This window comes from Nelusetta ayraudi, unplaced genomic scaffold (assembly GCF_046127955.1).
Source record: "Nelusetta ayraudi isolate G7.1 ecotype Tasmania unplaced genomic scaffold, CSIRO-AGI_Nayr_v1 ptg000027l, whole genome shotgun sequence".
Classification (NCBI taxonomy): domain Eukaryota; kingdom Metazoa; phylum Chordata; class Actinopteri; order Tetraodontiformes; family Monacanthidae; genus Nelusetta; species Nelusetta ayraudi.
In genome coordinates this window covers 973,071-998,823 of record NW_027466077.1, presented here as the reverse complement: position 1 = coordinate 998,823, position 25,753 = coordinate 973,071, and the positions used below count along the sequence as shown (strand labels likewise).

The 25,753-nt window shown below is 47.4% G+C and overlaps 3 protein-coding genes across 5 annotated transcripts in view; 1 reads left to right on the top strand and 2 right to left on the bottom strand.

The window, feature by feature from the left end:
• Nucleotides 1-16,406, bottom strand: part of tmcc3 (transmembrane and coiled-coil domain family 3) — a 28,898-nt gene extending 12,492 nt beyond the window's left edge. The window contains exon 1 of one of the 3 annotated variants that reach the window (XM_076029964.1): nucleotides 15,969-16,406. In XM_076029964.1, the coding sequence (XP_075886079.1) occupies nucleotides 15,969-16,013 (45 nt within the window). In that variant the 5' untranslated portion in view covers nucleotides 16,014-16,406. Of the gene's footprint in view, nucleotides 1-5,266; nucleotides 5,652-15,968 lie in introns of those variants that run through there. The other 2 variants (XM_076029966.1, XM_076029965.1) reach the window with 2 other exon arrangements.
• A 3,342-nt stretch (nucleotides 16,407-19,748) lies between these two features.
• On the top strand, nucleotides 19,749-22,642 carry LOC142890989 (acyl-coenzyme A thioesterase 1-like). The gene is made up of 9 exons (XM_076030381.1): nucleotides 19,749-20,125; nucleotides 20,199-20,298; nucleotides 20,422-20,612; nucleotides 20,689-20,852; nucleotides 21,027-21,156; nucleotides 21,346-21,533; nucleotides 21,642-21,722; nucleotides 22,064-22,190; nucleotides 22,286-22,642. Exons 1-9 carry the CDS (start codon nucleotides 19,855-19,857, stop codon nucleotides 22,390-22,392), a joined length of 1,359 nt encoding a protein of 452 aa, XP_075886496.1. The 5' UTR covers nucleotides 19,749-19,854; the 3' UTR covers nucleotides 22,393-22,642.
• Nucleotides 22,643-23,098: 456 nt separating this feature from the next.
• Nucleotides 23,099-25,111, bottom strand: rps16 (ribosomal protein S16). Its single transcript, XM_076029959.1, has 6 exons — nucleotides 25,012-25,111; nucleotides 24,871-24,922; nucleotides 24,119-24,220; nucleotides 23,870-23,966; nucleotides 23,716-23,763; nucleotides 23,099-23,286 (listed from the first exon to the last, which is right to left on the bottom strand). Exons 2-6 carry the CDS (start codon nucleotides 24,916-24,918, stop codon nucleotides 23,141-23,143), a joined length of 441 nt encoding a protein of 146 aa, XP_075886074.1. The 5' UTR covers nucleotides 24,919-24,922; nucleotides 25,012-25,111; the 3' UTR covers nucleotides 23,099-23,140.
• Nucleotides 25,112-25,753: the final 642 nt, after the last annotated feature.

The following is a 25,753-nucleotide window of genomic DNA, read 5'->3' as shown; positions in this document are numbered from 1 at the left end:
TGCTGCACTCGCAGAAGGTCTGAGTTCAAGTTGCGACACGCCCGTCTGTCCACACACACACACACACACACACACACACACACACACACACCAGAAGAAGGTGACTTGGAGCACTGGTTGAGCCCGCAGCGCGCCGCTGGGGTCATGTGACCAGTCTTGTTATTCCCCGGTGGGAAGCGGAAGGTGGTGATTCCGGAGCGGCTGCGCTCTGCCTCTTCCTTGCACCCACGTCACTGCTTAATCCCTCAGAATATCTGCTTCTGCTGCTGCTGCTGCTCGCGTCGCCCAATCACGGAACCAAATCCACCTGCCGTGATTCAACAGCCTCGTCAGTCTGACGCTCCTAATGGAAAAAGCCACACACTTGACTTTTCCACTGTGATTACTGCTGCACGAGAGCGATGAGTGAACTGATACATTTGTTTTGAAATGACTGGAATAAGAAATTGCTTTTTGTTTTTAGATTGACGGAATTTTGTGGACAGATAAACAAGCGGGTGCAGTCAGTCAAGATGTCACGCGCGTGCACGTGAGGAGAGAGCGAGAGGAAAATCAACGGCTGCGAACCGGGAGCGCAAACAAGGTGCAGCGACCACAACCGACACAAAAAGCATCCTCGCAAAGATTTAAATCTGGCCACAACGTACAGGACTTTATAATCTATTGCTTTATCTGCATGTGTGTGTGTGTGTGTGTGTGTGTGTGTGTGTGTGTGTGTGTGGCGGCGTGAACAAATGTATGCAGTTTGGTAGGGGGGAAAAAGTTGTAATCCCTCCTTTTCTCTTTCCTCTCCTCATGTAATCTGAGAGTTTAATCCCTGCCCTCCAGACGAAAGATTACCCAGCAGCCCCGTGGCCTGACAGCGGGGTGAGGACACCCGCGTCGCTTCTGGGAAAACGGCAAAGTGAAAGTGGCGGCGAGAGAGAGACAGACAGAGAGACAGAGAGAGAGAGATTGAAGGAAAAAGCGGTGATGGAGAAGTGGACCGACATCTGGCCGCAGGAGTCCGCCGGAGAGGTCAGAGGTCATAGTGTCACCTTCACTGCTCAATCTGTAGTTCACCCGACCAGCCGTGCAGCGCACCTGCACTACACGTAGACACGGGCTTGGTTGCTAAATACAAAAAGATAAAAATATAAGAAAAATAGACGTGATGTTTAAAACTATTATAACTCCATAGCTGTGTTTCCATGACCCCTAGAATTGCACAAGACCTAAATATGGAATCAAAAACTGGTCATGGAAACACCTCAATTTGGAAAAACCTCTCAAATATGGCTAAAAGGTTCTGACGCTCTCATGAGGTGGTTTTTCAGACGCATGCATATAGAGCTATATCGCAAAAGTGTCATGGAAACACTTTTTTCACATATACAAGTCAGCGGAAGTGACGTGCTGGGTCACGTGACCAGTTCACTTCAAGTGAAAATGGCACCTTATGTTTGGACGGAGGAGGAGACGGAATATTTTTTTTACTTGTAAAAGAGTCATAGAGAAAAATATAACAACCATTCTTGACAGCAAACAACATCGAAAAAGCAGATTTATGGCAAAATGTTTTGCACCTCCATCCTCCTCAAAGTGCTCACAGGGTCTCGCGGGACGAGATTTGGCGAGAATCACGGCTTATATGCTTCACCCCATCCAGTGGAAACACCTGCAAATTGTACTTTGTCGAAATTTTTATAAATAAATCAATGTCGCTTATATCTTGCGAAAAACTGTAATGGAAACGCAGCTGGAGACACTTGCAGGCAGCTGTGCTGTGATACACAAACTGCTCAGGAGGCTCACCGTCACATTCAGGCCGCTCACTAAATGCATCTGCTTCACTCCCCGCGGTAATTGGCAGAGAATCAGCTTGATGTGATATGACCGAGGGGAGAAAAAAAACTGTGTGTGTGTCTGTGTGTGTGTCTGTGTGTCGGTGTCTTAATCCAAACTGTGTTGCTCACACAGCAGGCACTCAGCTGTCACATTAAACCCACACAATCGCTAATCCAGACGCCTGGCGTCCGAGACGGATCGCCGCACCTACGCCAGCAAACGTCTCACGTTAGCGTCCATCCCTCCCTCCGTCCCTCCGTCCGCCCGGGTTCAGGCCCCTCTGTTGTTATTCTGGGATGCCTGACTGAGTCCCAGGCGGTTGCCCCCGACAACGCGATGCCATTCTGCCGCTTCTCTGGATGAGTCGCGGTGCAGGTCGGAGCGTCCGTCACCTCCCATTCAGCGCCACTCCAACCCCTCCTTCTGTCCCCTCGGCGGCCTCACAATAGCCTCGCTCTAGTCAAGTGTGTGTGTGTGTGTGTGTGTGTGTGTGTGTGTGTGTGTGTGCGCGTGGTGTCAATAGGTCTTAGAACAAGTAGCCGTCCCTCTCAGTCTTTTGATCATGCGTGAAACACGGGATAATAATCCACCAATCCATCCATTTTTTTCAGGATGGTAAGTGATCATAAAATAAGCAAAAATAGAAAATATAGTGATAATGGCGATTTTTCTTTTTTTTTTAAGGGGGGGGGGTGTGTAAATGAACTGCACTTTTTTTTCTTTTTTTTGCTGCTGGCTGCTTGTTGTACAGAGGGATTATCGCTGACCGGACAGGACGAGTCGAGCCTGTTCCTCCCTTTGTTTTCTGTTTGTGGTGTCAGCCGCCAGTCATGGATGTGAAACCAGACGCCAATTTTCTTTTTTCAAAACCACAGAGTTCACCGGCAAACTACAGTGAACCTCAAAATCCTCATTTTGTTCTTTAAATTTGTAAATGAGGAAGTAAGGCAAATATAAATAGCTCCAGTATGACTGAACTAGAGCAAATAATGACAATAACTCAATAAATACTGTGTGTTTGAACTGTTCCACGGGCAGATGATGATGTGGATAATGCCACTGAACCTTTGACCCGCTGAGGTCTCTGACTTGCACAAGTTTCTAACACAACAAACTAAATTTAAGAACCCCCCTGACCCCCTCACCCTCCCACATGCACCCCCCTACACCCCCGACACATGCTATTTTAGGCGTAAACAAATTCCCGTTGTCTCTGAGCCAAGAAGAGAGCAGAATTAGTCCTCGGGCTGAGAAGCCCTGCGCTGTTATTGACATGGATGCAAAGAAGCACAAATAGCAGAGGACCAGCACAAACACTGGGCTTCCCAGAGGGAACAGTGTGAAGAGCTCCTCCCTCCTCAGCATCACACCGACACACACACACGCCAATGTAAACACACAACAGACAGCGCTGACGTTTAAGAGCTGACTGAAAACTGGGATTCAACAAATTGCCCCAACACATGGTTCCCCCCCCCCCACACACTGATGTCCGCTGCCTCCTCTTTTCAAGGCAAGACGGCCGACTGACCCGCTAACCGACATCCAGCATCCCGGAGCCTCTGCAGCTGCTGCCGACCGCAGCCTGCTGAACGCCGTGTGTGACGTTACGTTATGCATGTTTGGGCCCAGCTGCAGAATTTGCCCCTTATTCAGGAATTGCGCTTCCCGCAGTGTTATTCTTTCACTCTTGCTTCAGTGGAGGGAAGGGAGGGAGAGGGGGCTGAATGCATAAACAATGCTATGTATCGAAAGAGCCGAAAATAAAAAGTTTACCTTGCACCGCCCACACCCTCACCCCCTGTAGTGAATATGCAAAATAGATCCACAAGACAAAGAAAGTGCCTCCAGGGGAAAACTCGTGTATGATAAATTGCCGGGCGTCACTGCAGATAGAGAGAGTTTCTCACCCACCACTGTACCATCAGACAGACAGCAGACAAGCTGGAGCACTGCTGTCTGGAAACACCGCTCCCAGATAATGACTAATGCCACATCTCTGCACAATGAGCCAGCAGAGCAAACCCCCCCCCCCCCCCCCAGCCAGGATCTTCACCGCTCTGCACTTTGCATCTGTCAGCCTCCAACTGCGGGGAAACAGAGCCCAGCTCCACATCTGCAAGTGTCCCGCAGCGCCGTCGTACGAAGGTTAACGAGGTCCGAGGGCGCCCGCCCCCTGCGCCACCTGCACCGCCTCTGGTCCCCAAAAACAGTTTGCCAACTCCTCAGTTTGGGTTTGCGCTGATGCTCAACAGGCAGCAGGGCCGTTTGAATGCACAGATGCGTGTCACAGGTTTTGCACGTGGGAGTCGGCCAAACAAAATCCAGATCTCGGTGCAGATTGTGGCGGGCGTGATTGGCTCAGTTTAATACTTTATTTAAAATGTGCATATTCAGATACCTGCAAGTAAGGCATGCGTGAAAAATGGAACAAGAGTGCAAACAAGAATAATGTGAGTGGAGCTTGGCGAATCAACAGCAATCCCTCAGGTGCATTTTCTTATAATTTGTTTTTTGTTTTTTAAGGAATTGAATTGCAAAGAAAAGGTTTGGTTGCCAGGTGTTAAGAAACACCTTGACTGAATGGGATTCATTGTGTCCTCATTGAATATATACCATTGTTAGTGCTTTTCTTCTATCTGTGAGCCGAAGACGGAAGTTTACCTCGAAACAATGTAAAGGTATGAAGACAGCATCTAAAATATTTGTGTCTGTGATAGAAGAAAAATGCTAACAACAAATAACACCTTTATTAGCAACGTTCTTAATATATGGATTGCAAACAAACATGCGCATTATATAAACACTCGCCACTCTACTTTGATAAAGCACATCAAAACACCGCAAAAGCGCAGACAGACGCTTGTTGCTTCCTCGCCAGACCCCGTTAGGAAATCAGCCCGTTTAACAAGGACTCAGCCCTGCTGAGGTGCGTTTTCTATCTCCGCTCATCAACATTTTCCCCGCGATAAAACGCGCATCCCACTGTCATGCAGAGCAAACACGGTGCCGCCGATAAGCAACAAAGCCCTTAAAGAATCCGAGCAGCGTGCATGTTTGGTGTTTCTCTGTCTGGGTGACGCATCACGGCGTGGCGGTTTGAAAACCTGCGGTTTCACCCAGTGACTCGCGGTGCGGTCGGTGCCGGTCTCCCAACACCGTGTCACCGGCGGGACAGATGTTTGCACTCAGGGCTTCAGGATGTTAGAAAATGTCTCCTTATTTTGCGACTGACCTTTACCGACTCTGCCCTCTCTCTGAGCTCTTGCTTGTCCAACTCCTGACGTGGCTGCGTACGTAACGTATGGAATGAATGCCTCGTTACGTGCCGGAGGCAACAACAACAACAACAACAACAAACAGTAAAATCACGCGTTTGTCAGCTCGTTAAAGCCGGCGGCAGCCAACTTAACGACGGTGCCAATAGTCACATATTTACCATGTTTCAGCCCCGCCGCTGAGAATCCCGAATCCAGACTTGTGTTAAACTTTTCTCCCCTGCAGCGCGACGATCCGCGGGCATAATCACAGCGGAGCTCCGCTCTGCTGCTGCTGCTGCTGCTGCTGCTGCTCCGCGCTCGGAAAGTTGCTGCTGCTGCTGCTGGACGTCGTCGGCACGGCAGCGCACGCCATCGCGGCTCCCTCCGACGGCTGCAGCCGCTGCTGCTGGACGCACAAACGCGTACACACACTCACAGACACACACGGACCGGCGGCGGCGGCGGCGCTCCGGTTGGTTCGCCGGGCTGTGGTAATCCCCGCCCCCTTACGCCGAGAGAGCCCGGCTGAAACGCGATGTGCGAGTCTCTTTCGCCCCGCCCACCGCGTTGCACAGAGGGAGGGTCCGCGGGGCATATCAAACACACGCACGCACTCGCGAACGGATTCATCATAGCAGGGCGCCGTGATCTACCATAACAAGAGCGCAGTCACTCAGCCGTTTGAGGGCAAACAAACATTCAAACAATTTTGAATGTGTGGATCAATACAAAAATGGTTTTAGTTGTACAGATGTGTACTCTAGACATACAAAGAACATCATGTCAAACCGTTAAATGTCTCCACATAAACTGGAAAAGAAGACACTCTTTTCCATCTACATCTAATTTTAACATGTTATAAACCCAAGTCATTTCTTTCCTTTCAACGTTAATAAGTGCGCAGTATGTATTATTTTACGCTGATGTTTTGGATCGAAAGCAGTGAAACCTCACCACTCGATTCTCTGAGCAGGCCCCAGTTTCTCTTCGTCAAAATTGCTTTTTTGTTTTTTTAAATATCATTTACGATCCAGTAATTTTCATATCCCCCTCTCCGCTACCTTCCCGCTGATCCCACCGGCAAACCTTTTAATTAGCTTGTGTCCGCAGAGGAATCGGCTAACACAAACTCCTCCCCAGCCATAATTAGAGAAAGACACCGACCGTGTCTGAGGCCAAACCATAGATCAATTACCTCGCAGAGGGACTCAGTCATGAATGTTTCAGGGGCGCAGCAGGTCGACTGATAAAGAAACTTCATTAGCAAAGTCAGATGCAGCGTCATTTGATCCGAGCCGCCCGGGCCGGGCGCAGTTTAGCGTTGGCCGCTCACATTGAGTTTCCATCGTCATAACCCAGCTCACCCTGACACCTTCATTAAACGGCGTGCCCGCGCTCGCACTGCCGCTGCCTCGTCACCGCTTCCCGTCCTCAGCTGCACCAGCCGACCTGCAGCACGTCATGAAGACTGAGTCAGTCACCTGACTCAGTCATGAGAGTGAGTGTGCGCGTGCCAACTGGTTCCATCCTGGCCGGAGCGGAAAACACTGAAGCTGCCCGCGGGCCACACAAACCCGACCGTCTTTTAATATCGACATGCACGCCGTGCGCTTGTGAAGAAGAGATAAAAGTGGGCGAGCGAAGCTTGTCAGGCTTTTAATTAGGTGCAGATTTGGAACCTCGGCATTGATCTCTGTTCCGCCGGGGGCTTTGGTGGAAACGGCGACTGGCCTTATGTAAATGCCATCAGGAGCAGATGTCTGGCGGCTGTTGCAGCGCTAACGAGGCTGTAAAACGGCCGCGAGCGGGCATTTCAGACTCTCTGGCTGTTTTATCAAATAAATGTCACCGCGTTCGACTCGTATTGAGCGCAGGACAGCTTAAAAGAACAAAAAAAAATCCATGATTACACAGAGGGTGCAATATGTCACCGGTGAAATCGATCTGCCGGTCGGTGAACGGCCGTGAGGCTTTGTGTGCGTTCTTTTTGCGTCCACACAGCTTATCACGAGATGCCATTGTTCCTCGTCCCCCGTCGCCACTGTTTGTGTTCTTTATGGGCTTCCTGCGCCGCTTCCTGTCTCACATCTCCGCCGTGACATCCGCCCGACCTGCGTTTACCACCGAGGCTTCCGGCCGACTTGCGCTGGTCAGCGGCCTTCTGCCGACGGATTGTTTAGCTTCCGATGCCTTTCGGAACTTTCTGCTGAAACATCCGAAGAGGCCGCAACAACCAGAAGGCTCCCAGTGGGAAACGTTTTTTGGGGATTCTGGAAGGAGTGGAGTGGCGCAGGAGGTGATCCGAGTGGGAATGTTTTGGTCAGTAATGTGTGTTTCTGGAGGGATTCTAGCATGAATGGAGTGTTAGATTATCTGGAATTTTAAGGTCAAAGGTGTCCGGGGTGTCCTGATGGAAAAACTCTCCCGAAACCAGCTTTAGTTCTTGGGAAAAAAAATCTTATCTCGCAGTAACTAAGACGGATGCCTTTCTCACAGGCTGTCTAATGTATGTGGCGTCTGCTCCTGTCATGGTTTTACTAGTGTAAACAGTTTGAGTAGCAGCTTTTTCCATTCACTAGCGCTGAGTACGAAGGCAGCTGAAGTTTCACTCGTCGTGTATCTGCTGCTTCCTGTCTCTGTGGCCACTGTGAATCAGACACTCCAGGACCAATTGCTGGGATTTAAAACCCCGCAGATGGGTCTTGACAGAACCTACTTGTCAGAACACGAAGGGGCCGCTCGGTTTTAAATAAGGAGAAAAACGCTGCGTCAGGCGATGTGGAACAATCCTGTTTCTTTTACTTTGCAGTGTTTTTAACGAGAATGGAGCCCATTTGTAGCTCTGGAATAAAAAGAAAAAAACAGATTAGAAATCTCATTTCCTTGATGTTTAATAAAGACGTCTCCGCTGACAGACAGCCCAGAGAGATTTGCCCATTCAGATTTTTTATAGAGGTTATTAAGAGTGTGAAATCAATCTAATTGCACGTTTAATTACCCCGGCGCTCTTTTTTTTAATCCATCATTTTGACAGGAATGCCCTGGATGTGCGCGTCCTAATGTGCCTTGACAGATAGATAATCGCCTCCTCCCCCCCTGATAAAACCAATTCATGTGAAGTGAAGCTGCACAGTTGACACTTGGTTCGCAGGTTCCGACCGAAGCGCCTCTCGGCATCTCCAGCACCATCGGCTCGGCCCGATCAATTTGACAAACGGACGCAATTAGACCCACGTTTGGGCCGGGTTGGTCTGGAGCAGTGGGGGAAGAAAAGAAATCACGGTTACGTAACCCCGCCTCCTGCCACCCACTCAAAACTGAGAGAAAAATCCCATTTTTCACGCTGCATCCGGCTTCAATGTGACCCGACGGGAAAACGATAAAAAATAAAAACACTCTGACTTATCAAAACTGCCAGCATCCAGTTCACTGCCCCTTTTTTTAAATTATGTCATCACTCCAGTGCCAGCAATTACATTTCCCCGTCCGTGATGCCCCTCCCCCTCCTCCCCTCCTCTGATGATTCCTCGTCCAGCGTCCAGCTCCGCTTCCTCTCTGCGGCTCTACCTTTATAACTTCAGTTTTAATCTTCACTCTAGCGCTCGTGGCGCTGCCGCTCGGCTTCAATCGACCAGAGCGTACGATCCGTGTCACTCCCATCAACCCTGAAAGCCTGAAAGTAAATAGATAAATAAATAAATGAATGGATTATGTAATTCCCCTGGAACTGGCTGCCAGGAAGCCAGATTTGTCAGCGAAAGCCTGTATCAACTACATAAATGTTCTTTCCACACAGTGTTATTGATGCCGATAAGCCCCATTAGGCTCAATGGAGGACGAGTAATGATCGCACCACCACAAACACACACACACACACACACACACACACACACACACACAGAGTGTGTGACAGAGAGTAGCGACGGAGGGCAGTGATGGAGGCTGCTGCCACCGTCGGCCTCCATCTGGCAGCAAGAGCCGGTGACTAATCAGTGCGAGCGACCTCGTGTATCAGCAGACAGAAGTAATCAGTCGCCGAGACTCCAGACAGATGAACTGGACTGGGCCGGGGTCGGCCTGTCACCCAGTGCCAGCCAGTGAGAGATTGCGTTCAAAGTTTCATGTTGGAGTCCTGTCGGTGGCTGAGATGTGGAGACTGAATTGAGACGCATGAGCTGAATTAAAGTTCATTTTCTCCATTTTTTTCCTTTTATTTAGGTGCTCGTTGGCATCTGAATGCCGCTAAGCTCCTGCTTTTAATAATTGAAGGTTGTCATGTGACCTGACAGCAAGGTGCGTGAACATCGTCCTCTGCGTCTGAAAGTGACGGGTTGTTGGTTGGTTATTTTAATGGGCTTCCCTCCAGAAGATCCAGCTTTCAGCCAGAAGTCCCAGCAGTTGGTGCAAAACTTGACTTCTTTATTATAATTTCACCTCAGACGTCGTCAGACTTTCCAAACTTTATCAAGGCAGCTTTTGAGTGACGATCATGTGCGTCAAAATCATCTCTGGGCTTTCCAAAAATGACATCACACAGAACTACTTCAACTGTCCGTCATTGCCGTGACAAGTGTTGTTGTTTTTGTTTTTTTTCTCTGACCCACCCAAAGCAACTCTTCAGCTGAATGAGTCCAAATGGCTTTTCCCTACTCCTCCTCCTCCTCCTCTTCTTCCTCCTGCTCCTCCTTCACCCCCCCCCCCCCCCCCCCCCCTCCGTCTCCTCCGCCTCTTTGTGCTCTTTCAGCCACGGTAATAGAATTTCTTCGGGGAGCTTCCCTGCGCTTCTTTTGTCCCAGCCTGGTAGGCGAACTAAATCAGCTCGACACTTTAATAGGCATGCTGGGCCAGAGAAAAGAGCCTGACTGAGGGTTTTAAGGTGCTTTGGTGTGGCGCTTCGTTCAGACCTGCTGGTTTGCTGCTGTTGCTGTTACTGCTGCTGCTGCTGCTGCTGCTGCTGCTGCTCGCATGGTCGCGATTCCACACTCCCAGATGCATGTTTTGCTGCAACCGGTGGACGTGGACGAGTCGACCGCACCAGAGACACAAACACTGACTGTAAAGACTATTGTGCTGGCGCAACAGATGGTCCTTTGAAAAGGCGGCGCATCTGCGGAGGGCTTCGCTATTCCAGGCCGAATGAACTACCGCGGCGAAACTCAAAAGTGAATCATCCAGTTACAGCAGATTACACAGTTAATTAGTCGCATCATTGGGTCCATTGACCACAGTCTTAGCTGGAATGTTTCGGATTCAGTTCCCGCCTCTTGTTTTTTTGTTTTGCCGGGTTTGCCCGAGGTTCCACTGGCCACTACAGTCATACTTTAATTTCTTCCACTTCCCAAACTCCAAAAATTGCCCTCTGGTGTAACGTGCGGTGAATTGGTGGAACGTTACGCTGAACTAAAAGCCGTTTCTGAAGGTCTGTAAAACTGAAAACGCTTGCTAGTATTTCGTTCAATTACCCGATTCCCTCAAACCGTGTCAAGGATGTGTCCACAGGACTGCTTCCGCGAGGCCGAATCCATCAGAATGTGTAAAACGCCCCGGCGGAGGAGGAGGAGGAGGAGGAGGAGGAGGAGAGCCGCCTGCCTCTCTTCATCCGCGGCCTGTTTGAAATTAATATCTGAGGGGTCACACTTTGAAAGCCTGCGTAGGAGAAGGTGGGGGGAGGTGGGGGTCGCTGCCGGCCGCCTTTCATGTGGCCGCTTGGCGCTTTGCCGCGACGTCACCGCCCGCCGCTGACATTTCAGATCCCCTCTTTTGTCTCTGTCGCCGCGTGCCATTTTATTTTTTTCATTAAGTTTTTCCCCTGCCGGATTAAATGACAGCCGCTTCGATAGTGCGACCCTGGGCGGCAGTAGCTGAGAGAGTCGGAGGAGCTGAGAGAGCGATAAGAGGGGAGACAGTCTGGCTAAAAGTCGTATATTTAATCAGAGGGATGAGTCTCACAATCACATCTTTTTGCTCCTCTGTTATAATTATATCATTAACATGTGATTATTAGCTGAAGGGATTTTACACGGCTATTAGCAGCTACGCTCCTCAGCAGCTCTTCTTGGCAAGATATATTTTTAATTTCTCGGTTGTTTTTTTTTTTGTTCCTTGAAACATTTTACGTTGTAGCCGAGGAAAAGAATTCATGAGCACACTGTGTCCTCGTTGACGGGTCAAGGTTAACTTGAGCTGCAGCTTTGTGTTTAGCAGAAACGATTTTTAACGGAAGTTAGTTTATTTTCTGCTGCGGCTGATGGTGGTAGAGACTTGGGAGAAATATTATAAACAGTGTCCTCCCAAGTGACAGTAAGGCTGAATCAGCAGCTTTGATCTCTATCGCCGTCACATCTGAGCTGATAAAAAAAAAAACAACAAACCTGCACCAGCGCTGAGGGATGACGGCAGAAGAGGGAAGAAAAAAAATAAATGAAACTCTTGTTTACAGTACTAAGCCTCTCACCAGTAGCCAGAGGCTGCGCAGTGGCTCAGCCAAGGTTATATGTTAATGAGGCCCAGCTTGGTGTGTTGTGTGCTGTCGTGTTGTTAGTCATGGCGTGGAGGTCAGAGGGAGATATAAAGGGTCATCCAGGTGAACTTCTTCAGAAAAACACGTGCTGCTGTAACCAATAGATGGTTTCATGTTTTAGCTCAACGGTTCTTCCTAACTCTTCATAATTATCTACGAGAATTCATGGAATATTTTTCCCAAAACTTCCGCTGTTTCTTTTGCTTTGCTCATTATTATTATTAAGTATAGCTAAACGGAACTTTGTTGGAACTAAGGATTAAGTTGATTGATACGAAGCAAGTGGAAGAAGAACACAAAGAAAATCCTCCAAATGTATTCTTTGTTTTCTGACCTACATGTCGGGTTTACAGGTGAAGTGTGTAATATTTTGAAGATTATGAAGAAGAAACAGCGACATCAAGTGGTTACATTTCAGATTGCAGCGTCCCTGCCCCTCCTGAGCTTGCCAGTGAACTACAGTGGCCCGCACACATAAACCTTGTTCACCTTCTTCTCCGGTTTATTTTGAGGACGCGAGCGTCCACCCCAAATGCAAAACGCACTGTTAGGCAGCTGGTTTGTCCACACCAGGCTTCCTTAGAAATATGGTGGTGCAAGATGGCAGCTAACTGGGAGCAAGACTCTGGATATATGTATGTTCTTATATGAGAACCGCTCTAAAGGTAGTGAAACCAAATTACTTTTCTTGTATTGCGATGATGACACTTTTTTTAATGTATTCATGGGTAGAATATTCAGCTTTTACCAATATAATTATTGATATTCATTTTAGCCAAGCCAAATTTTACACACTGGGCCTTTAAACTGTGGTTGCGTGTGTGTCCCAAGTCCCAAGAGAAACCTAAACGTTGTGCGTTTGCGCTGCCATATTGAGGTGCGACTCGGCCCGGAGACAGATGGTCTCCAGCGGTGAGCGAGCAGCAGCCCTGTGCGTCAGTCACCCCCTCCCCCTCTCCTTCTCCCCCAGTTGCCATGGTAATAAATTGATTGGCGCGAAAGCTTGATGAGAAATGGACTGTGGGAGAAGGAGTGCACCGTGTGTGTGTGTGTGTGTGTGTGTGTGTGTGTGTGTGTGTGTGTGTGTGTGTGTGTGTGTGTGTGTGTGTGTGTGTGTGTGCAGTGGGAGGCTCAGAATAGCTTTATTTGGTCCTCAGCAAAGGTCGTTATCATCAAGAACATCATGTACATGCAGCCACCCGACACGTGCCACAGGTCTAATCAGTGCCGCGGCCACAGGGGGGCGCCGGCGCTTGATTGGCTTTGGCTCAGGGTTGTTGACTCTGTCGTCTCCCACCGCCAAAGAAAATGTTTTCGAGGCAGTTTTGGCTTTGCATCCCCTTCCTTTGCTGTGGTTGAGCCGGGCGCAGGCCAGATGACGGTGATTATTTTTTGCTGACTTGTAGTTTTTCTTCTATGTGCCGATACGCTATACGTGTCATTTATTTCATTTTTCTTGATACACTTTTCTATATATAAACTCAACTTGTTTGCTGATGACAATAATAAAATCACTCGATTTATCAGTGCAGGAGATGCACTGATAATATACGAAATAAAGTCCTTTATCGTTGAATTGTGACTGAAAGATCTTGGTCAAATCATTTTGGGATAATTCACACTGAGTGTGTCAGACGCTCGGATGGCTTCACAGCTCATCGTCTGTCAGACTAGTCTCATCATTATTGGTCCCTCTGGTGTCTGATTTTTAAATTTGTGTGAAACCCCTAAAAAATGGAGACGCTGTTAGTGAGCTGCTTGCTTGACTGGACTCTCAGTAAAGGTTGAGCCACCACAAGGAGTAATATATCAGCCTCCAGGTCTGATGTGGGTTTTTTTTTCCCCCTCCGGCGTGTCGTTGACAACATGGCCATTCTTCTTCTTCTTCTTCTTCTTCTTCTTCTTCTTCTTCTTCTTCTTCTTCTTCCACAGTCTAATTTTCCCCTGAGAGAGACAAAATTGTGCGAGCGCCTATTTATAAGCCATCTCCTCTGCAGATTGTTACGGAAACAAACCCCCTTTATGAAACTCTTATCAATCCGGCTTCCCTCCGAGGCCGTGTGATGCATCTGGCTTATTTCCTCGGCTGTTATTTCTACTGGCTATTGAACAGTGCAGGATTTCTCCCCTCTTGGCTGCAGCCAGCCTCCTCAGAGAGCGATACGATGGGAGCAGATCGCACTCTGACGTGTTATAAAATCTCACAGCGTGGGTTTGGAGGGCTTTTTGTTTTCAGTTTTTTTCTTTTTTTTATGTCTGCACCGCTGCTGTTGTGTTCAGGCTTTTGTTGTCTGTAATAGTAACAACTAGGATGAGTGATCAGTGAAACAGGACGGCACTTTGACAGATCTGCCAGATAGTGATTCAGTAGCGTGAACAGAAAATACTGAGGAGGAGTCTTTAAACCAAATATGAGATGTGACAAAAAAAAACGTATAATAATGTGTCTGAACTGTGACCTTTTTCTATGAAAGCAACGACCTGGGAGTTCACCCACTGCTGAAAAAAAATGCCAAAAGAAGAAGTGAAATCATTGGGTCGATCTCAATGTCACGTCTTTGTCGCGACGGAGCAAAAGGGAGAAGTTTAATTCGCAGCTGTGTCGCTCAGAGTGTCAGTGAGAGTTTGCATTCATTGGTTTTGCATGCTGGCTCATATTTCTCACTGTGAAACAGTCCGACAAAAAAAATAAAGAAGTCGTCGCTCTTTTGTCACAATAAGTAGTTTGAGTCACGTGACGTGTGGGAGATATTTCAAGTTAGCAGCAGCAGCGGGTCTTTCAGACTTGAGGGAATGTCGTGCGGGTGGATAATAATTCTGAATTTTAAATCAGCGCCGTTGACAGAAGGGCACCGAACACGCTGGGGGGGTAAAAAAAAAAAAAAAAAAATCACTGCATGAGTGGATTTGGAGTTAAAAGGAGAAAGCTGTGAGCTTTGCTTTGCTGTTATTGACACGTCGCACTGCCAAGTGCGCCGAGATCCGCCGTCGGTTAAACTCGCGCTGCCTGATGGGACAGATTTTTATTTTTTATCAATGTGGCAGAAATTCCACAGTGGCCTCCAGCAGCGTCGGACGGGGGCCCGCGGTTGCCATGGAAAACGGACGGATGCGACCGCATGTAACAGCTGGAGGACGTCCGTACTTCTGAAGGACCGATGAACGTCGGCGGTGAAAGAGACAGAGCGAGTTTTTTTGAGTTCTACATCATGCGGCTAAGTGATGAGACCTTGAGGAGAGGTTAAGAAGAAATAGAAAACAACCGACACAATAAGAGAACGTCCTGCTGCCTCTTCCTTCAGCTGTTCCCCTGGTCTGTTGACTGACGCAGGCAGTTTGTCAGGAAATGCCCCATTAAACTAAATCAGGCTGGCCGGGCTATTTTTTGCAGCGTCTTCTGTTTTTTGTGCGTGCGAACAGATGATTGGGCGCGGCGATAGCGGCGGCGGCAGCGGTGGCACTCCACACAGCGAACGGCCGCGAGAGGAACAGACACCTCGGCTATTTCCAAAATAATCATCTTGTCTGCAGCGGAGCAGGAGACGTGGCAGTGGAACCTCTGAAGATCAAGGCGTGTGGAGGCCAGTCAGGAGCCAGGAGACGAGCGACAACAACACAGTGGAGGGAGAGGGGGGGTGGGGGGGGAGGAGTCAGGTGGGGAACGACAGGGAAGTTAAAAATGACACCATGGAGGTTTGGACGTTGAAAGTTGCACCAGCAAACCTTGCACACCAAGCGTGTCATCAAACGAAAGGGAAAAGCCAAAAGAAAAAAAAAAAAAAACGACAAACGACAAATCTTCACCTGGTTCCCCCGAAGCTGCGCAGACCTGTGCACAACTTGAGGGCCGCACAGTGTGGCTCAGAACACACAGCCACCTGCACTCTGCCACAAGCGCAGCACTTTTCAAAGCGTGCCGTCTAAAGTTGTGCGCGTGCGTGCGTGCGCACATTCCTCAGCCGTTAGTCAGCTGGTTGACAGCCCGGTCACGTGACGCGCCGGCTTGGAGGAACTTGGAGGAACTTGGTGGAACTTGGTGGAACTTGGTGGAACTTGTCCGACTCAACGTTTAAAACAAAGCAAAGCAGAGCAGAGCGACTTCCTTCACAAAATGAGCCGCTTGCACGGCTCAAACTGCCCCCCACCCCCCCCTCGACTCTCCTCCTGACGCAACCGCTGAGTCACAGACCGAAGGTGAACGCCCGGCCGGGTTCACGAAGGCACTGATCAGTTGCACTGATAGCGTGTAACAATGTGTTGTTTTCAACAGAGCTGCACCTGCCAACCAGAGGGCTGCCCCCCCCGCGCCAACAACCCCACACCCCCCATGAAGCACAATGTCATACACGTGTGCACCGTACCTCTGTGACGTAGATGAGAGGGTTTGCGCTGTAGTTCTTCCTCATGTCTCCTCTTCCTCACAGCCCCGGGGGTCAAGGTGCGAGAGAGAGAGACATCCGAGAGCCTCTTCAAAGTCTGAAATCCTCTTCCTGACAGAACGTAAAAAAAAAATGTGTAGAAAGTGTTGTGAAAGCTCCAGCTTCCTTTCTTCCCTGCCGTCACGCCTTTGTAATCCCGACCTGCGCCGCCTCACCTCGTCCCCGGGTGGCGGCGTTCCCGAGCGGCGCTGCTGCTGCGGCGTTCATGCACAAAAAAGAAAGACTTCCTTAAATGGCACGAAACAGCCCCAGAGTTCACTTGGCCTCCTTTGATCAGCCCTCTACCGGTCGGCCCAGTCAGACTACCTGGACTCTCCGCTTGCTCGCTCGCCCACCCGCCCGGGCAGGATTGATAACAAGAATGACAACAACAATCTCGGCTGCCAATCAGGAACGGAGCCCCAGAGAGGATGGAAGGAAGGGCTGGTGCTAGACGCTGTGAAGACTGGAGGGTGGGGGGGAGGAGGGAGGAGAGATTTAAAGTCATGAATGAGTGACGGATGGGGGGGCGGCAGGAGAGAGGGGTGGAGGGAGGGAGGGTTGAGTTAGTGCAGGAATCTCCTGCCAGTTGTAGGAGCCCCGCAGGGCTGAACACACTGCACAGGATGGAGACTCTAATCTGCACAGCCAGATAACAGTGCAGCCCCTGTGTGAGTGCATGTGTGTGTGTGTGTGTGTGTGCGTGCGTGCGTGTGCGTGTGCGTGTGTGTGTGTCTGTAAGTGTGGGTTTGTCAACGGCTTTCACCCACTCAAACTCATTCTTGGTACGGCTGTTATTCAAGGCCCTTTTCATTTTGAGACGAACAAAGAAAAGAAAAGTACCTGTTTCACCCATTTTGATATTCAGAAATGGAAACTGCAAGGAACATCTACAAAAAGCAAAAAAAAAGACACAAAATGTGAAAAAAAAACTTCCAAGTAATTTGTCCTGAAAATTGTTTTTGGAAAAGAGAAGAAGGCTTTTCAAGATTGCATTGAGAAAAGAATAGTACGCCATCTGTAGGATGACTCAGAGACTCCACCAGCGGAGATGGATTCATGAAAAGCACTTTCACATTTAAGTGATGGTTCCAGGGACAGAAATGGGTCAGTGCTGTTTCTTTTTTTTTTTACAACAAGACTTTGAGAGGCTGTGGACAGATGATGGCTGGAAATCATCGGCGTGGGTCTGTGACGGCGCTCAGTGACCACAGTGCCGTGGGGGAAAGTGGTGGTGGTGGTGGGATGAGGTTGGGGGGGGGGGGGGCTTGGGAGGAGGAGAGGAGATGACTGTGACAGTAAGATGAAGAGATGGAGAATCAAAGAAAGACGAGAGCGAGGAGGAGGAGAGGAGAGATGACAGCTGGCAGCGGGAAGTGGAGTGTGTCCCAGCGCCAGGGCGACCTTCCTCACCCTCCTCACCCTCTCCTCACCCTCCCACTGATGGCCTCATGGGCTGCTGCTGCATCAGCACCTACAACCACTGGGAAAGAGACACACACATTATCTGCTCCATTTTGCACGGGACAGTGGACGGCGAGGGAACCACGGCCTATCCTGCAAGAGCCACTTCCTGCTCATTACACCAAATTATTTTCAAGGAATTGGATGAGCTGCTGCTGCTGCTGCTGCTGCTGCTTCCAGTGTCTGAGCCTGAGTCCTCTCTCTGGTTTTTGTGTTTTTCTATATAAAAAGCAAAGCCAATCGCTGCGAGCTGCGAGCTGCGAGCTGCCGCCGCCCGAAACGATGCCAGAGGCCTTAATTCATTCTGTCTGACTGCTTCTGCAGACAGGGACTGCTGACTCACAGGTCTGAATCCGTCGGGACAATGCCGCCGCTTGGCCTTTAAACACCGGGCACAGACGTTCGCATCCAGCCAACGCTCATCTCACAGTCTGCCTCCGAACCCCCTCGCCAGGAGGAAAGAGTAATGAAACAGTGTTCGTCCTCATTTAGCTGCTCTGCTTCCCCCAAGCTGGAAAGGAAATGAAGGTCTTAACCACCAAAACACTAATGTGATGATAATGCCCTCCCACACCAGCACTGCAGTCAGTCCCCTGATTGAAAACTAGCAGTAAAGTCTCCCTCTGTACTGTGAAACTTCTAATGACGGCACATTTGTTAGCAAGCCAGCCACCCACGGAACGTATTTGTGAATTTAAGATGTTTAAATATTCATACTAATGTTCATCATTTTCCTCCCCCCCTCCCCCCGAGTTTAGCCCTCTAAATCTACGGAATCCAGCAAAATTATACTCCCACTGGTGTCTGTGTTGACATAATGTTTCAATACACTCAAACATGAATAATCTCATGAGAAAACTGTCTCGCAAAGGCGTTCAACACTGGTAAAAAAAAAGAAGAAGAAAAGATTACAGTTTGTGCCCATTTGCTCTGGTGAATATGTAATTGAAACAGAAAACGTCACACATATTTTATAATTGTATATATGTGCACACACCACAAGTTATAGTGCCTAATGTTACGAGTTGTACAGTAAAATACCTGTAATTCACAAATTTAAAGGGGGAAAAAGCGATTGTGCCCTTCTTCAGACGCTAGATGGCGCCAAAACTGTGAAGGCCTTGGCACTGCCTGGCTACTGCGCTTCAGTGAATGAATGTAGTTTTTCTTTTTAGTCCAATGCATGTATTTCTTTACAATCTGGGTGTTTCGTGAGTGGTACAGTTTTTAGACAGTAGATGACTGCGTGTGCAAGCGCCATCACTCGGTGTGGGAGGCCCAACAGCAGCTAACAGGTTATCAGAAACCCACCGCGACGCTTCAAACCATTACGTATCGTGACCACTTTTTTTCCACCTCATTTGGAGATATGTAATTTAATTTTAGACGGTGCCCATTTTCCTTGTGGACGTATTGTCCTTTCGTCCGTCTAACATCGCCATCAAGTTGTCATTAATAGTTCTTCTTCTTCTTCTTCTTCCGGTTGTCTGTAAATTCTCCGTTGACCCTCAACGGCTCCCCCGCGTGGACGTGACGCAAAATTGAAGGACGTGCCTACGTCTGTGTTGACGCAACTGCTCTCATCAGCGGTGGGAGGAGAATTAACTGATTATTCGTTTTAACTTCAAATCCTTTGGCGAAAGTGATGTAGAATGAGTAAACGTAGTTGAAGAAGACTAAACATGCACCAAATGATGAGGAGTTTTAAATTCTCTGTATTGTGGTCAGTGGTTTTTGCGCCAAAGTGCCACTCAGTTAATGGATATACAAGCCTCAGGTAGGTAGTGCTGGTTAGTGTCGGATGTACTTACCTTAATTAAATCAATTTATGATATAATGCACTTTGTGAAATGCTATTTCTAGATTAGTGCCTTTATTTTTATTTTTCGCCATCCTGTTTTTACATGTAAATCAGTAGAGTTATTTTTAAACACTGCTGTTTGGACCTTACGCCAGTTAACATCTTGCCTTTTCATTTTATCATCGATATGATCCTGCCATCCTTGTCAACTCTTTAATGTGAGAGAGCTTCTTACTGATCATTATCAGAATTAGTGCAATTTTAGAAGTCCTGCACAGAACTTGACTTCTATGCCATTTCACTAATATATGATTCATGTTTCTTGAACAGAAAAAAAAACAATTATCTGCTGAAAAAAAACATGCACATCTTTTTTTCTCCTTAAGTTGTTACGCTTGGAGAGGGGAAACCCTGTAAAAGGCTGCCAAAAAAAATATTTACTTTTACGATAAAAATGTATTTTTATGAAAATGCTGATTAGTAATTTTAAATTTTTTTTTTTAAGCGTTAAAATGTTAATCAAACCAAACACTCCAGGCCAACCTTGAGGAAAAACAATGAGAGATGTCTGTCATCGGAAGGAAGAAGCTCCCTGCACCCGAACTGCTCTCAGTTCTCTCCGTTTGTCCATGCAGGCCATCTTCCACCGTCTGCAGGCCTCCCGTCCTCTCCGTCAGCCCCCGTCGGGCTCTGGTGGACGAGAAGCTGACGGTGCTGGTGGAGAATCTGCGTCCTGGACTCCCGGTGACTCTTCGCTCCCTTCATCTGTCAGAAGATGAGCACTACTGGGAGGCCTACGGACACTACATCAGCAACCACAGGGGCGCCGTGTCCGGTGGGTTTTGCTCCGTGGCACTTTAAAATTTTGGAGGTGAAAGGATAAATTGACCTCCGGTTCCTCTTTGCAGTTGCAGATGATCTCAGTTTTGGGGGAACGTACACTGGGAAAGAAGCCATGGGCTTGGTGTGGGGTATGAGACCTGTTCCAGGCAGCCATGACGCCCTCAGGTGAGATGTTGTAATGTATAAATAAAGTGAAAATGAATATGACCTTAATAAAGGGTTCTATTTGCAGATCCATCCAGCTGTAGTTGTTATAATAAAACTGTGTCATTTTCTCTTTCTCGCCAGATTTACGAAGCGTAACGTCTGCAGCCCCCTGCTGGTCAACTTCTCTGTGTACAGCAGTCACCATGTCGGGGACTTCAGGGAGCTCGCTCCTCTGGCTTCGACCCTGGTGGAGAGGTGGTACATTGCTCCGGGGGTCCAGAGGATCGACGTCAGAGAGAAGGGAGTGCGGGCGACCCTGTTCATTCCTCCAGGTACATTTGCGAACACAAACCTTCCGTCTTCTCAGCCTTTAGAAGGGATTTGATCAGCTGTCTGTTTGTGACTCAGGCCCAGGACCCTTCCCTGCGCTTCTGGACCTATGGGGCTTAGGCGGAGGGCTGTTGGAGTACCGAGCATCTTTGCTGGCATCCCATGGTTACGCTGTCATGGCACTGCATTACATTGACTCCAGCAGAGTGACGTCAGCAGACACAGAGATGGAGACCTTTGAGGTTTGTGTTGTGATATTACATTCAGATTTGCTGAATTTTGTTTGCTTCTCACAAGCTGAATGCAAAGCAAAGCAACGTGGATTCCTCGGTTTGTTGTTGTTTGTTGTTTCAAAATACTTTTTCCGCATGGAATATTTCTCCTCCTATGTTGAATTTCCCAACTCTTCAACGCAGACTGCATTCAGTTTTCTCAAAGATCACCCTCAAGTGATTTCGGACAAAGTTGGAATGTTTGGATTCTCCTCGGGCTCCGTCGTAACCATCTTCCTGATGGCCGAGAGCGCCGTCGTCAAGGCAAGCAACAGTGCTCACAACTGCAATGCAGAGACCTTTGGGGTGGTTTGTGGTTTTGTGGAAAGGTAACAATATTCTTGAAGTTTATACTGACTTGATGATGTTTTTCAGCCCGCTTGTGCCATCTGTGTGAATGGCAGCCACCTCTACATGCATGGACGAAACCTCAGGGCTCTTAGTCAGTTCATCACCAAGTAAGTGTCCTGTTCAATCAGAATCATATGTGTGCAAAGCGTTAAGGTTAAATTTACGTTAATAAAAAAAGGGTGGGGGGGGGAACACTGTGATGGCAGCAATGTCGACAAGATACGCGTGAATGAAGACGGGCAGCAGACGTGGGCAGAGGGGACTCGAGCTCTTCTGGACGACCCATCCTGTCTGGTGGACGTAAGTGCACATGGCAGTATCAGCCAACCAACAGCTTCTTCACAAGGGAAGCTCGCAATGAAAAGAAAAGAACATGAATGAAACTAATCGCAAAACATTCTTTGCTAGGTGGGAAAAATAAACTTCCCCTTATTATTAGTCAACGGCTGTGACGACCAGAACGTCGTATCAACAGAGTATGCAAAAGATGTAGGTATACACACACACACACACACACACACACACACCCTTTTGTTCTAGAATTGTTAGTCAAGCAAGAAAACCAGAAGAACATGTCCTGTTCCTTCACTTTTAAAATTGTCAATTATTGTCAATTATTGTCAATCATTTGTCGCTGAATAAAATCAACCGGCATGAAATGAGATTTAATATCACTTTAAATATTACTGAACAAACCCTGCTGTATTTTTTTTTTTTTTTTTGCTAAACGAGAGTGAGCTCACGCTAAAACTGCACATTCACACTGCCTAGGATGAGGGTTCAAACATTAAACTCACATAAAGACTTGGCTGTGGTGACGCGACCCTTAGATGTCTCAGAGGATGACTGCTGCGGGGAAGAAGCACCTGCTAACTGTCCTCAACTACCCTGGGGCTGGACACCTGATCGAGCCGCCCTTCTCCCCCCACTGCAGGGTTGCCAGGTTAAATAAAAAAAGTACGTCCTGCTCAGTCATGCCAAGAAAAAGCTCGGCCTTCCCATCTGTTAACACATGACGCACTTACGGAGGTGTGTGTGTGTGTTTGTTTTAGTTACATTGGTGCACGGGGGAAAAACCAAACCTCACTCAGACGCCCAGGAGGACGCCTGGTTGAAGATCTTGGCTTACCTGCGGCATCATCTGTACTCCACTCCCTGAGACAGCATGGTGAAGAACAGCGCAACAAAAAAATCTCTCATCTCACTGACTGTGACCTTTACATCTGTCCACACTGGGACACAGCAGCAGCAGGAAACAGCAGAGATACGATGCTGAACTTTTGAAAGTTACTATCATGTTTTTTCATGTTATTCACATTCTAATTAAAGTATGTGCATCTCAGTGCGTTTTAATCCAGTTACCAAAATGCCTTTACGTATGTTTCAAATTTTAAAATGGATTGTGGTATTTTTTTTCTCTAAATATTGATGATTTGGAGATGTGAGCATTTGCTGGAACGGTCCATTAAATGGCCACATACAGTCCAGCTGTACTGTCCTTTTGGTTCACTGCTGGGCTTCTATCTTAGACTCTGAGGGGACATAACAGGTGATACTATTAGGGCGTTTGACACACCACGTGACAGTTTTGTTTGGTTTTTGTCACCATCTAGTGGTCAGACACCTACCACATTGAGATTTTATTCCTCAGTGACTTAAAAGTCTCAGTTCCATGTATTGATTATGCATAATGAACAATGCAGAAGTACCTTTGTTAATTGTATGTTTATCAACAGCTATATGTCATTCTGTAGCTATTGATAAACGGTACGGTATTTTTGTCCAGTTGAACCTGACTAGCTTGCCTTCAAGAGCTGCTGTGATAGGTCGGTGCGGCTGTATAAGGAACAACAAACAAAGCAAAATTATTTTGTTCCTCCAATTTATTATGAAAATGTACAGGGGGATTAACGGTAGGACTTCTGGTAGCGGGCGCGGGCTCCAGGTCCACCGAACTTCTTGGACTCGCAGCGACGTGGGTCAGCGACCAGCAAGGTCCTGTCGTACTGGATCAGGATGTCCTTGATCTCCTTCTTGGAAGCCTCATCCACATCTGCAACAGAGGTAAGGTTGGCTGGTCATTTCCACTGTCATGAGTCACTGCATTATTCTCATTTGAACTTAAACAGTTCCCAGTTAGCAACGCAACTGGCTCAAAGTGACCACTAATGAACACAGATGCTTGCTATGTTCATCCAGTTTCCATCTGCTCATCATAAGACTGCACTCACAAGGCTGATATCTATCTGTAATGGTGACGCTGACCATTTGTCCATAGTAGCCAAAAATGTTTAATCTAAGCCAAGAAAGACAGTGCATATTATCCCCGATTACTCCTCTTTAAACCCAGGAAAGAATTCAAAATCTCTTGATTTAGCCGTACAGCCAAAAACGCATGTGTTCTTCATTTAAATTTTAACACCTCATTGACACTTGACTTTGACTCTTGACTTCTTAGCAACAAAAAAAAACTGCTACTCACATTTCTGGTAGTAGGCAACCAGGGACTTGGAGATGGCCTGACGGATAGCTGAAAGACAAAAAAGAAAATCAATTTTAAAATTTCAGTTGTAGACTGCTGAAAAAGAAACATAAATCTGAACTCACAACAGTAAATGTTAAGACTTTGTGCTTACCATAGATCTGTGCGACGTGTCCACCACCCTTCACTCTGACTCTGATGTCAACTCCAGCAAAGCGTTCCTTGCCCAGCAGCAGGACTGGCTCCAGAAGCTGAAAATGACAAACGGTAGGATTGTTACAGTCATTGAAACAATATGCATGTGTGGTTTATTAAAGTTAGGTTATCTTGATGGAAAGCAAAGACTGTCAGTGGAATTCTTGCCCACTGCCAGGGTGCAGTTGACGAGGTTATCCCAACTCACCTTGTACTGGAGGGTGGCTGGCTCCACCATCTCCAGGGGTCTGCCGTTCACCTTGATGAGGCCATTCCCCCTCTTGCAGTGGGCAACTGCTGTGGCGGTTTTCTGTGACACAATAAGCAATTACAAAATGAATAAAAAGAAATGCCCATGACATCCAGTACAGTCTACTGTGTTCACCACAGAATTATTACATTAAAAACATATTGTATCGTGTCTACAAATCTATGATTTAATTGACTAACATAGCTGTCAAAGAAAAAACATCACTCGTGTAGCCACTTTAAGTTGTTTATGATTGAGTATAGATAAGTTTAGCGTGCAGAACATATCAATTAACTGTACAAGTGATGTACTTATTGCCTGGCAGTGGTAAAGGCGATAAGAGCGTTGTTTAAACCTGTTGTCAACCTCTATGGAATCTCGAAACTCAACGGCTGTTAGCAGCTAAGCTAGCCTGCTAAGCTAGCCTGCTAAGCTAGGCTTTAATTCAGTACGGAACATTAGCTTAGCGACGGGTGGCCAAAACAGAGGCAACATACGAGCGAATGGCGACATCGGCGTTTAATTAGAGGCTTTGGAACGCTTTCGGGCCAATTTAACGGCGTATATACCCGTTTGATATAGCTCTATTGGGTCAATTAGGTGCGAAAAATGCGACATGTTAGCCGTGAGCCACTCGGGCTACAGTGTGCTGCCGTGACGGCGTAGCCGCACAACTCCACACGTGTGAAAACTTATGTTATTTAACTTACTTTGCGTCCGAAAACCTGGACAGACTGCAGAGGACCTTTAGCCGGCATGTTTCTAAAACACACAGAGGACGAGAGACAAATGAGAAAGCAGCAAACAGGCAGAGTTTATTCTATTTTACGGGACCGGGCCGGGGAGCATACCGTCTTCAGCTAGGGTGCTGCACGGAGAGACCGATGGGGTTTCACAGGCGGAACATCAGGGGCTGCCGCACGACACTTTTTACTTGCTTTGTGGCATGATTTGCGACAGTTGGTGTCGCTCTACTTCTATCCTGTGTCCTGCGTGTTCTTCTTACGGCGGGCGGCCGGTTTAGGGATGAAATATGTCATGTCAAAAGTGAGGGAGACATGAGTTTAAAACCGCGTCCCGGGTTTTAACGTTATATTAGTGATAATAACACTGTGTTATTAACACAGATATGAAACGTTTACACTGTTACTCCAATTTGCAACTAAAATACGTGTATTAATATCGATCTGTTGTACTTTAACCGATAATGTTGAAATAAAATTATGAAATAATTATTCTCTTTTTACTATATCTCCTTTATTCTCTTGAAAGCGGTTCCTTTAATTTCATAAATGAACAGTGCAACACTATTATCAAGTAATGGGATATTTAGCACAAACTTGGTTTTAAAGTCACTAAAAATATTTCTGCCATGTCGTCATACACTGATGATAGCATTAAAGAAAGCATCGTTGGAAGAAGGTAAAGAAAGCACAAATAACTTTCGTCAAATAACTATAGCTAACAGCAGAATAGACAGAATAAAGAAAACAATTTCTGTGTTTACTTTATGGTATCCCATTACCTATCACTCAAAATGTGTGTAACAAAATTTGAAAACCCAGAGGCCTTTAAATAGATTTCCTCGACACA